At 34.5% G+C, this 13,161-nt stretch overlaps 1 protein-coding gene across 3 annotated transcripts; it reads right to left on the reverse strand.

Annotated features, from left to right (window-relative positions):
• Positions 1 to 2,705: 2,705 nt before the first annotated feature.
• Positions 2,706 to 8,379, reverse strand: LOC103425364 (protein EI24 homolog). Of its 3 annotated transcripts, XM_008363445.4 has the most exons (12): positions 8,106 to 8,379; positions 7,845 to 7,910; positions 6,008 to 6,158; positions 5,614 to 5,666; positions 5,190 to 5,303; positions 4,989 to 5,052; positions 4,720 to 4,805; positions 4,545 to 4,627; positions 3,884 to 3,960; positions 3,670 to 3,785; positions 3,146 to 3,239; positions 2,706 to 3,026 (listed from the first exon to the last, which is right to left on the reverse strand). In XM_008363445.4, the coding sequence occupies exons 1-11, from the start codon at positions 8,225 to 8,227 to the stop codon at positions 3,173 to 3,175; spliced, it is 999 nt and encodes a 332-aa protein (XP_008361667.3). In that variant the 5' UTR covers positions 8,228 to 8,379; the 3' UTR covers positions 2,706 to 3,026; positions 3,146 to 3,172. The 3 variants fall into 3 exon arrangements, with proteins under 3 accessions (XP_008361667.3, XP_070669741.1, XP_070669742.1); XM_070813640.1 differs by having other exon boundaries at positions 2,706 to 3,239; XM_070813641.1 differs by lacking the exon at positions 6,008 to 6,158 and having other exon boundaries at positions 2,706 to 3,239.
• Positions 8,380 to 13,161: the final 4,782 nt, after the last annotated feature.

The raw sequence follows: 13,161 nt of genomic DNA on the forward strand, positions 1-13,161 counted from the left end.
AGTTGCAAATCCTCTTGTATTTATAGGGATGAATTTCTTGATGGCCAAGTCTACCGAATAGTATCATTACGACAATATTCCAATTCTTCGACATCTTCTCTGAATACACTTGGAATTACTCTTTCCTGAAACTATATCGCCGCCAAGTCTCACTATCTTTGACTAGGATTTTGAACTTAGATTGATAATGCAATTGACTCATCCTTTATCCGGAAACAAATCTGATTCTCAATATTTCTCTCATCCAACAACTTAGAATATGTAGATTGAGTGCATACAAAAGCAGGTACAAATAGTACCGAAAGCTCTTGTCATCCTTTCGAAGGCCAACAAATGTGCATGCACACGTTGGCATGTACGACATCAGTCCAAACCCATATAGACCAAGAAAGCTAAATCCAAAGAACTTGCCAAATTATAAGGATTAGTTATAGTACTTGCATGTATTTAATATAATCATTATATGATAGTTAAGCATAATTAATGCGCATATTGTATGTATTACAATCATCATTTAACCATCAAGATGATGATTGTATTAAATACATGTAAGTATTGTAGTCTAGTCTCGATTTATAATGTAGGAGCCACAATTGGATGGAATAAATGCAGAAGGTTGTAATAGGAGAGAGAATGAATGAGAATGAGATAAATCATGTCTCCTAATCAATCTACTCTATACTTTTTAAGTATTGGATTACAAATTGTAAGGTAGGAGACACAATTAGGCATATCCGTAAACAAAGAATTGGAATATTTATATATTCAGTATGTGTTAGTAAACGCGGAGGAAGTATAAAGGTACTCCTTCTCCTGTGGTAATTATTCACCAAAATACTAATGCAATTTCCTAAAACATTAAACATAGTTTTTATTAATTTCATTATTTTGAAGAAAAATAATCAAATGCAAGTGTAATCCCAAATCCACCAACCAACTTTTTAACTTATTTGAAAGTACTTTTAAAATGGATAAAAGCGTTTCTGCTGAAAATGTTCTTGAACCAATCTTTAGTTAAAATGCAAGTGAATCCTTAAAAAACACTTAAACTGCTTTATGCAAGAAACACATGACTGATGATTCTTGTAAGAAACATTTTAAGTGTTTTTGGAACTCAAATATTTTCGCTAAAAACGCTTTCAGTTATTTTAAAAGCACTTCCAAACGAGGCCTTTAACAATGCATTTGAAGCCTTAGGATTAGCAATTGACACACGAGACAAACTCAACTTTCACCCAATTCATAAGAAAATGTTAAAAATACGTATTCTGAGCATATTCACTTAACTAAAATTTACGCGCAATTAGCATATTTAAGAGCTCCACTAATGGCGCAATTTACGCGGGAAAAGGTTAAGAAACTGGGATTAATTAACTTAACCCAATGCTGTAAGGATTAAGCATAATAAAGTGATTTAAGTTATGGGATACTAGTTTGACTTTGCATGCTCACAAAAAGTTGGGAAAAAATGATTAACTTAATCCCAACATGCTAAGCTTAAAACTTATCCAAATGACTGTTTGCTTGAAGTAGATGGACGGTTAGGATGGGGTCTGGTTGGTCTGGTTGGTCTGCTCGATCATCATCAATGGTCACGGAGCCACCAGTCTGGTAGTACTACTTTATCTGTTTGTCGAGGGAATAAGATCGTCTTTCAATTATGCTTCCACGCGCTTTCACGTGCTCCAATCATATGTGTCGTAAGTGCGGTTTTGGCAAGATTGGAATATGGCGCGTGGCTGAAGAAAGAGCATATTACCCAGACGATGCATAATTCGAGAGATTTTTTAGTATGCTCATAACACAGGCACATATATTATATGTCATCATAAAAGTAGAGGGATATTTGAAAAGAAAAAGCTTCTCACCACTTTTATAATAACATATAGCGTACCACAATGTGTTCTAACCATATTAAAAAATCTCTCTCATGATTGCATGAATGATATTTTCAATCGTTATATTTTAATTATTATATTTTTAAATAAAAAGTTAACGGTTAAAAAATTCAGAGAATCCTTAACTCCAGATCATCTTATTTACGATAAAAAATCCTAGCATATATATGGAAGAAAAAGTAATATTTCAAATTAATGATGCATGTCGGTACATATGGTGTTCTTTTTCAACCCAGATTATCTCGAGTTTAAATCCTCCTCACTCCTCTTAACACGATCAGAGTTATAATATCATTTTGTAATAAAAAAATAATAATATTTCAAACTAATACTATAAAAATAACATTGGTAGTCCAATTTGCTCTCGTTTGTGCACTAAGTTCGACTCCTCATCTCTACAATTTTGGCTATATATTAACCAAAGCAAGATGCTTGTAGTTTTAGTCGGCTAGAAGATCATTTAACCTTGCACCTGAAGCTCCGAGTTTGGTTCTTCCCTCCCCACCATAGCTGGTACGACACTTTATCATATTCATATGAAAGCAATAATGATAAAATTATCAAATTTGTTCATTGGGAACATGAGTGGAGGAATTTATATTTAAGATAATGCTATTCACACACCTATTTTTAACTCCTACAGACCCTTGTTAATTTTTTACAATTAATTCATTCAATCTGGTGGTCAGAAAATTGATAGGAGTGTGTGAATAGCGCTACCCTAAATATAGGATCCAAACTCAAATCCTACCATTGGGCATTGCATATGAAGGTTCCATAACAACGGGTGAAATCACGATAAACAAATTGTGAAAGCGACATGTTGTAACAAAAGAAGTTGTAGCAGTACTTCTGAGACATGTTTGCATGATATGTTGATCAAATTTGACCACCGAAATTGGTCTTTGATGAAATACTATTTCTGTACATTTGATAAACTTTGGTCGACACCTACTTTCTACGTACAATATACCGAACGAAACCGTAAAACCCTTCCAATGACGCTCTATCTTGAAGCAATAGCATTGCATTTAAATTATGTACAAATTTGCGTGGAGATGGATCATCCGGTGGCACCAAACACCACATATGACTTAAGATATTATTATCATATCAATAAGATAAAACCTGCAACGCAACGCATCCACGACTTCGTTGATTGAATGGAAAATTCAAGGACTAGGACCATCTCATACATATGAAAGCACAATAGAAACTTTATGGTCATATAGAAATTTTTTACTTACTATTTACAGTTGAATAAGCCAAACTTCTTAGCGGTCTTTCTTTTTTTGAAGCAGTTCCTGAGATTCTAGGGGAAACAGAGACAAAACCCGCATCCTGTACAAGATCAATCGAGAGTCAAAACAGATAGAAATGTCGCTTTCCATGACCCTATAAGAACTCAAATAATGCTACTTCCTCAAATTCAGGACCAACGATATAATATTGAACATATTGTCACTAATTTCATCAAAATAGCAGTTTTAAGTTTGAGGACCTACACACCCCATTTTGCGGTTTAAGCGTAACTGAGTCTGTCCTTCAAATGTCAAACACTGCCTCATGACACATGAAAGATGACGAACTGTTCGTATTTTTTGGAGTTCAATGCATAATATCCATTTTCAATGCATATGCTCAACAGAAAATGTTCCAATATCCATCCAATATACGATAACGAAATTAGGATTTTTTTTTTTTTAATCAAGTTTGAATCAACATATTTTAAGCACAGAGATCATAGATTCATATGTAATGAGGGGCTTACGATAATTTATCTGCAGCATTAAATATTGGAAGCTTTCGCAACCCAGCACCTCCCCATTTTGTCCTTTGAGAAGAAATAACTTGCTCAGCCTCTGAACCTGTTGCTGTCAAAACAAACTGGAAACATCTACGGTTACGACATATGTGAATAACAAGAACATAGTCAACTTTTATGTAAAGAGTCAATTGCTAACAAAAAAAAAAGAAAAGTATACCAATGGAAAGAGTATTGCCATAAATCCATAGCTCACAAGAGGTGAGAAAAAGAGTACAGGCAGAACGCAAGGGCTCCCTGCACAACCATTGAGGACATTAATAACTCCAAACATATAAACAAATGTGTTTTAAGTACCTAAAAACATCTAGAACATATTCCATGTGATATGCTCTTGAAGTCAAAATATTGCATTTCAAGAGGGAATTTGAGGCACCATTAGATAACTGTCTTTGTGCTCGGCTTTTATTTATTTATTTTGCTTTTAGTCTTGCTTACAACCTAATTTACCAAAAATTAAGACACAATCAGTACTTTAACTATTATCCCTTTTTTCCTTTCAAACCAAACAAAATCAAGCATCGAATACAGTTGATTTTCAAATAAGTGAAAACAGAACTGACTGCAAACACAAAAGTGAAGGCACATGATAAAGGTGTCAGCTTTGGTAATTATGATTACACAAGCATGGGTCATGAGGTAGCTGCAAAAGTAAAATTCTAAGTGAAGATCTATATCAGAGTATAGTTTTCCATGTGGAAATAATCAGCGTATAATGTGGCCCAGGAAACTGTACATGATAAACAATCGTTCACTTGAAGGGGAAAAAATGCATATGAAGTATGAACTGAAAAATGACACCAGAATGGAAGTATATTTACCAAAACCAGCAAAAAATGCCCAATTAGATTCAAAGAAATCCAGCCTTTTTTCAAGACGAACTTCAGTAAAATTCCATTTGTACCTAAAAGAGTTCAAAAGGTGCATTAGCACACACTTATCTAGGCAATTAGTGAGTGCAACATATTAAGCCAAAAAGTTATATGCACCACATACTCGAAACAGTAATACGCATACATCCAGGACAGAAGCAGAAAATTTACTGCCTTCCCCACATATGGTATATATCCAGTCACATATACCTGCAGAAGCCATCAAGTCTGTCATCCAAAAAGTGGCACATAAGCCATGGAGCATATTTCAATTTGAAAATAAACTCCTCTCTCTCTATCATTATCTAAGTCTAATAAGTATGAAATCTAATTCCTGTTCATCCCTCTATGAATCCATACACCCAATAAATACAGAATAAAAGAAATCTATACCTCTAGGAAGAAACAGTTCAAAAGAAGTAATGAATACACCTGCTCTCCTATACCAATCATGACCCTGCAGATTAAACAGATGCATACACAACTCATGAGATATATAAATATCTATTCAGCAAGAAATGTCGGAAATAATAAATATATAAAACAATAACATTAATAAAAAACTTAAGCTCTATTTAAGAATAAGTTACTTACCCTTCTACGCCAGCAGGTCTTTCCAAACCAACATCATTTTGTCTGACAGGATCCAATGTGGTTGGCGCGGATCTCCCCATTGCAGAAAATCCATACTTAGCAATGTCATTGTACCTTTAGTTAAAATAAAATTGTAGATTTGGATAATCACATAGTAGAAATTGGAAAAAGAAAGGCATCGGGAAGTGGAAATGTAAAGACATGCAGAACTTTAAACAAAATATCATATTAAAAACTATAGTCACTCCAATCCTGATAACCACTAAAGGATCATGGTGACCTCCAGAACTTCAAACATTCTGCATTGCAAGATATAGATGTATACCTTACCTGGGCTCAGTTCATACCTATGGTAGTTAAAACAGAATCAAGTAAATAATGTAGGGGTAAAACAATTAAGCAAAAGGGGGTAATTTGGTAGTACCAGATGTTGCTCAGGATAATGCTGAATACGTACAGTGGGTAGAACCAAGTTACCTGCAAAGCAAAAATAAATAAATGAACATTATGTATTCCGTGAATTGAGAAAGGAATTAAATCCCTTCAGTGATTCAGGCATCTATAGTGATAAAGAAATATATTATAAGTTAATAAACAAACCGAGATTACATACCAGTACAATAATCAGAAACAAAGAATTAAACATCCAATATTACCTGACGCATACACTTTCTTTGGCCACATCACGAAGATTACAAAACTTAATTAGGCAAAACATTACACAAAAAATACATATTCATCCATTTTCCCACTAAGAAATATTCAATAGAATGCCATCCGTGCACAAAATGAGGATCTTAAATTGGCTGCATACTTACATAAAAGAGTTGTACGAGTCCATTCCGCAAGACGGAATAAAATTTCAATGTACCAACAAATGAGCAGAGTTCTTGAGAACTATATTCTGGGCATCTATCAGGTAATATCCAGTGTAGAGTTGGGATGATGACTGAGTTAAGGATAATTATACTGCAAATAGACAGAATAAGGAAATTGAATTTCAATACTAACGCATGCAGATTTAGAATGTACTTTGTCCAGCAAAACACTGAAAGCACTTTTATAAGTAGCTTCTATGTTACATGATGTCTATGAAGAGGTAATACTGGGAAATGGAAACTAGGATAACCAGATATAAGCATCTAAAAGCTTGACAGCATCGAGAGTAATAGGAATAAGAGTCCAACTTCAGCAGAAAAAGAAATAACTAGGCCTATATAGATAGAAAAGTTGAGCCAAACTGTGACAAAATCATTAATTTAACTGATTCATTTAAACCTCAATAATATTGGGCAAAAGAATTGGCTATATCAACACATTAATCAAGTTCATTCAGTCTAGTTCACTTTGATGTCAAAAGCACTCTCTTCACCAATGTGGTCTTGGAAAACATAGGAAAGCTAAAATATTGATTTCTTGAACGCAGCAACACAAAGAAACTAACTCAGAGGGTCAAATAAGCCCTAAAGGGGATTACTAGAAGAATTAAAAGTTGTGAAACAAGAGAGAGTAAAGTGGACAAGTAATCAACCAGGATCATAAAAGAAAATAACATTACCCAAAAGCATTATAAAATTTCTTAAGAACCAAAATTAATCATTATTTACCATCCAAATTGAGTATGTTTTATTGTTTAGTGTTTTTTAAATTTTCTTGTTTACAGTAGTTCTTCTAGAATCAGAAAATATACCACACGTCATTTCCACAACAGTTGGGATAGGAAGGTAGTTGATTATTGTAATGGTTTATGTCCAGTGTTCAATTAAAAAAAAAATCAGGCATTTTTAAAAATTTGTGGGTCCAACGGGTGAAAAAAACATAAACTGCCTGAAAACACCATTCCCGTGATTATACCAAACTTGATTATCCACAGTCCATTATCAATGAAGCGACGATTAACAATGGGTGTATAATGCATTGAATACCAAACTTCTCTTAAGCCGTTCTTCGTATGAAAGACAAAAGTGTTAGAGCTATAAACAAACAATTAGATAAAGCGCACCTTTTCTTCTATCATTCTAATCCCTCTACTTTGAAGTTTGATCAACATTATTCATAGCTTCTACAAACAATTATTTTCCCTAGACCTAAGTCCATCTTAGTACAATGAACCTCGATTTCTTCCCTTTGTCCATCCTAAATTGACACCTTTCCATCCTTACCAGATGAAATAGAAAGAATGCAAGATCCAAATTTGAATACCAGTTGCTCATCTTTGCAGAATTCTTCGAGGGTAGTAGATTGGTACAAACATTCTCAACCTTAGTATAATCATTTAAAGGTGGTTATTTTAAGTAGTTCTTCACATTTTTCACACCTCACAGAAAGATCAACAAAACCCAATTTGCATCTTATATTGAGCACCCAAAAACTTCGCCAAAACAATCAACGTGAACTTCTACGGTCTAAAAACTACTCGGAAGGGGCACAAAAAAAAAAGAAAAATTGGAAGATGTCTATGAAAATATACTATATGACTACTCTAGAACATCATAATCAACAGAAATATTTGAACTGTCGAAAAATACAAGCAAAGCACAACGAAATTTTCGCAGATTTATAGCCAATCCTTGTGTCATTGCAATGTCTTCATGACTCATCAGAGAGAGAGAGAGAGAGAGAGAGAGAGAGAGAGAGAGAGAGAGAGAGAGTTACCTTCCTAAGAAAATGAAGCCGTTTAATAGAAAACACTGTCCTGTTCGTATCATAAGCTTTCTCGACCTGCCATTAAAAATTAAAGATAATAAATAAAATGTTAATTATGCAAAAGAAAGCGAATTTTCTTCTCTTGCTTGTTCCGTTTTCTCGGCAACCAAACAAAAAGTAAAGGCAATTGAACCGAAATTAATCAAAATAATTAAAGCGTGCGATTGAAGTAATTATTGGAGAGAGAGGAGAGAGGAGAGAGAGAGAGACCGGTGGCAGAGGATGAGGACACGGTGAAGGCAGCAGGCCTCTCGGAATCCCTCGAGCCAAAGCAGCGTGGCTTGCTTTGATTTTGCTCTGAAAGCGTTTATCCATGGCTTCGTAGCTTCCATTCTTCTCAGAATTAAGTAGACTGATGAATTAGTTTTCTGCTGTGACTGTGACTCTGACAGAGACGGAGGACGGAGGGCCTTCTGTTCTTGGGAGAACCGGGAGGAGAAGGTATCTTCTTATATACGGTGCGTCACGTCAGCAATCATTATTTGGTGCCACCAACAATTGGAAATCGTTAATTACATCTTGCACCCTCTTTACTCTTTAGTTTTACGTTTTGACCATTCTCTTTCAAAAATTAAGCAAAATAACCCCCAAAGTTTGATTTACCACAAAAAAAAAAAAAAAAAAAAAAAAAAAGCGTGTGTTGTCTTTGTAGATAAAAGCAAGGACACAAATTAGCAGGCAATACACTTTTGTTTACAACACTTGTGGTACGCATATCAATTCACGCACATATTTTCCATGAGTTCACGTTGGGATAACTTGGAAGTTTTAGTGGAGAACCGGCACAATTCAAAATTAAAAAATTAAAAAAAATCTTATGATAAAGATATTGTGTTGTGATTGGCATGAGTTTTTATTAACGAAGATGATGTCATCGGTATAAATCAAAATTAAAAGGTCTTATGAGTTAAAATCATTGAGTAGTTCAATTCCAACTCTAACACCAATTGAAGGGGAGGTGGGTGTGTTTACGAATGGTTGTTCCATCACTTTCATGTTTCATGCAGTTCAATTATTTTTCATAATATATTGGAATCTAAATAGTTTTAGATTAAAATGTTTATAAAAATAAATTAGGATAATCTACATGACATTTATATTTTTAGAAGTTATGGGGAAAAAAAAATTTAGGCTAAATTCATTCTTTAATAATTTCGAACTATAATTTTAAGCTAAAATCATTGGAAGAGAAATCCATTTTTGGGTTAGAATATAAATTTTCTGAACTAGAAATTTAGGTTTTAACCCCAATCATTAGAGTTGCCCTAAAAGAATTTTTTTTTTTTTAATTTTTACCAATCGATATTTTCTACACTAATTTTTTTTCCAAACAATATTTTCTAGACTAAGGGGGAATGAGGTGGGCTTAGCCTCACATAGAAGTAATGTGGTTCAAATTCGCCTTTAGTAAGAATCAAACCTAAGACTTGATGAATAGTAATAGAATAATGCTAGAGAGACCAAACTTGGAGACAAAATTTACAAACTAAATGATGTAACAAATAGCAATGAGCATGTTTATAACGTTTAAGTAATTATTCAGTCATCAACTTTCAGTCATTTAATTTCTAAAATTTTATTTACAAATTCAATCTTCCTAGCACCATCTTTAATAATATGTCAATTGCAAAGTCGCCCACAATCTAATGGACAGCAAGTTCTGTGCGCCCACAGGGACGCTTTTGGCTTTTCATTCACTTGTTGAACCCCTGTACCTCACGTCTCCGCTCTGTCTCTACCCCCATCGTATATCCCTAAATTTATACCCTGTGTGCGACCGTATATCCAACGGCCGTGGCACACAGTGATTTATCTTCCAAACCACAGGAAGGCCACGACTTCTTCTTGTATATAAACCCTAGAGGCATATAGCCAGCTCTCCTCATTAGCTTTAATAAACCAGAAAACCAATACAGCAAAGTAGGCAGTATATTTCAAGCATTCAAGTAATTCCAAATTATGGCTGCAGTGGTAGGGGCATGGATGAGCGAGCTGAGTAAGCTGAAAGAGAAGGTAGGGGCTAAGACGCGATTGGTGTTGTCATCGAAAGCCGAACACGCCGAACAACAGCAGCAAGAACAACGAGAGTTTAAGGAAGCAAGAAAGGAGAACAGCTGCAGGATGGTTCAGACCCGGAGGGACTTGGACTCTTCTTCGCGTTCAGAGGACACTGTGTGTTTGCTTATGGATCGCTTTGTTCCTTGGTGACACCTGATGATATGCGCGCGCGCGCACACACACATATACATATATATATATATATATATATATATGTATTTCTAAACATATTTTTGTGTACTCTTGCATATAATAGTTCATTAGTTACTTATGATAAAAACCAAATTGCGCTAAGCCATACAATTGAGTCTCCTTATCATTTAGATTGCCACGAAGCTCTTGACCTCTTTATCATTTAGAATGACTTCACAAGGAGTAGAGATTTAAATGACTTCACAAGCTCTTAACCTCTTTATGCATATGGTGGTTATGAATAATTGTTGAGAAAGGTAAAATGACTAATCACCACTAAAATGGAAAGTCTGGTTATGTGGAATTGTGGTCAAAGTTTTAAATTTGAATTCAGGATTTTTTCTAAAACATGTCAATGCCCTGTGTGTGTGTATCGCCTAATTATTACTGTTGGGCCTCCATTTTCAACTATCTATTTTGTCTTGGGTTTAAACTTTTTCCCTTCCCGGTCCTTTCAGGTCCTAGTGTAAGTTAAAAGTAGTAATTTGCTCATATATATATATATATATTAAGGAAAATAAGATATTCATTGAGCAAATAAAAAAATGTACAAACTGAAGATAGTGTGCACTATGGGCCTCGATAAAATCTTGCCAGAGCTTTCTCCCACTATGTTGATATTTGTTGATGCATAAAATCAATGAGGACTTTGGTACAACAAAAAGTGTCAAAATAAATATTTGACAGTATGCCATTCTTAATTAGTCTCAACATTCTCTCTTTTGATATATGCCCTATCGTTATATGCCACAACATTGAAGATTTCTCATTAACAAGCATACGTTTCAAGATTGAGACATTCTTCATAATACGTGCATTGGATTTGCCAAAGATCTCCATTTGGGAATGCATAACCAATTGGATTGTCATACTGGTTTTGAATAAAAAAAAACTTGATTTGATTAACATCACCAACATATGAAAAACCATCCTTGACAAACTGAGTAACTGAAAACAAGTTCCTTTTTATTGAAGGAACGTACAGTACACTGTTCAAAATTAAAATAAATCCATATGACAGTCTTAACATAATTATGCCAATAGCTTCAACTACCACTTTATTCCCATTTCCAACAAACACATTGTAGACTTCCTCTTCTGGTTTTGAAATCCCTGCAATGAGTTGGTTATATGGATTGAACAACCAGTGTCAAACCACCATGAATTTTGAGGAATAAAAACCATGTTAGACTCTACTGTGACAAAAACATTAATTTCAGTATTACCTTTCTTGACCAACCAGATTTTGAATCCAGGGCAGTTTTTCCTTAGATGCTCAGTGGATTAACAATGGAAACACTTTTTAAGTTGAACTTTATTAACTCGCAGACCTGCGAAGGAAGAGGCACCATCATTTTTGGCAGCAACTGAAGTATGTTTGTGAAATTTCTTAGTACCAAAGTATGCAACAGCTTGGTGTTTGAATCCTGATTGCTTTTTGCCCTTGTAATTCTCATTCTTGAACGCAGCAGCCCCCATTTTTCCTTTTCATTTCCCAGAATTGACAAGGTTTGCCAACTCCATCTTTTCAATCTTGGACTTCTTCATTCTCTCCTCTTCTTGACAGCAAATGGAAATGAGTTCATTGATTGTCCAAGTCTCTTTCTGTGTGTTGTAATTCACCTTAATCTGGTCATAATCACCAGGTAAGGAGTATAGGGCCATGTGTACTAGAAATTGATCTGTTATCCTAATCTCCAATGCATTCAACTTGTTGAAGATGTTTACCAAATTTCAACAAATGATCACGAATGCTGCTCACCCCATCATGCTTGGTATTGATCAGTGCAGTGAGATATACACCTATTTCAGCTTTATCAGACCTCTTGAATTTCTCTTCAATCTTAGCCATATAATCCTTGGCTAAGTCACAGCTAGGTATACCACCACGAATGTGCTATTCCATAGCATTTTGCATAATGAGGAGAGACATTTGATTAGCTCTCTCCCATTTTGCAAAAGTCTCCCTATGTTGTGCAGTGCTTGAATTAGTTAGTGCATCAGGTTGAGGAGTCTTGAAAGCCACAGTGAACTCTAACATTCCCAAGTTCATCTCTACTTGATTCTTCCAGGTATTGAAGTTGTTACCATTCAACTTCTCAATATTAACCAAATTCAACATGTTAAAACCTGCAGATAACATGATTCTTTCATTTGTGAGTTCATAATTATCTGTGATCGAGAACTTAACTTGATATTCTTGTCACACTTCATTACAAAATAAATGTTACCTTTAGGCAAGACACTATCCATGCACATAACATGAACTCCAAGAAGTTTTGCATAGCAAAGGATAAAAATGCATAGATACATGTAAAGTAACACCTTTAGGCAAGTTAACTTTACACACTTAATATGATCATCATCACTCACTATACAACAGTATATAAGCAATCCCAGTAATCAATTTCTTTGGAAAAATTCTTACTTGTTAACCTTATAAACCGGTTTAAGTGTTCATTTCAATGTTTAATAACTTGACAAGTTGACATCAATACATACACTTTGGTGTACGCCAACTAGAATACATCGACACTTAATGCTTTATGTAACTCAATTTGCATAAATTTATCAGTTCTTATGTTCATAGATAAGTATTAATATATTAGTAGATCAATGTGTAGTAAAACTCATAAATTTCTCATAATTCGCAGAAAAAGAATCAAAAGCAGTTATAACATCATAGTCTTTAAGTTACAAACTGATTATTGCAGAATTTTAAACAACACAAATTGAGTTCTCGAATCTCTCCATAATAATGAGTTTAGAACTTGAATTAACCTGGCTTTGATACCATATGTTGACTTTAACTAAAAGGATCCAATCAACCAAGTTGTTAATTACATGAACATCAAATATATATACATATAGCATGAACCCTATTAGCCGACCCCACTTAGTGAGAAAAGGCTTTGTTGTTGTTGTTGATGTATGCATCCTGATAAGTTTCTACATTAAATGCAGAAATCTGCATGAACCCTATTAGCTTGCATGAAAGATTAGCATTTGTAGGATC

The sequence above is a fragment of the Malus domestica genome, chromosome 15 (assembly GCF_042453785.1).
Source record: "Malus domestica chromosome 15, GDT2T_hap1".
In the NCBI taxonomy this organism is placed as follows: domain Eukaryota; kingdom Viridiplantae; phylum Streptophyta; class Magnoliopsida; order Rosales; family Rosaceae; genus Malus; species Malus domestica.

Coding starts and splice junctions, on each gene's coding strand:
- LOC103425364 (XM_008363445.4), bottom strand. CDS start 8,227: ATGGAAGCTACGAAGCCATGGATAAACGCTTTCAGAGCAAAATCAAAG. Junction 7,911..8,105: donor GTCCTCATCCTCTGCCACCG/GTCTCTCTCTCT, acceptor TTTTAATGGCAG/GTCGAGAAAGCTTATGATAC. Junction 6,159..7,844: donor GGCTTCATTTTCTTAGGAAG/GTAACTCTCTCT, acceptor GTCTATTTGCAG/TATAATTATCCTTAACTCAG.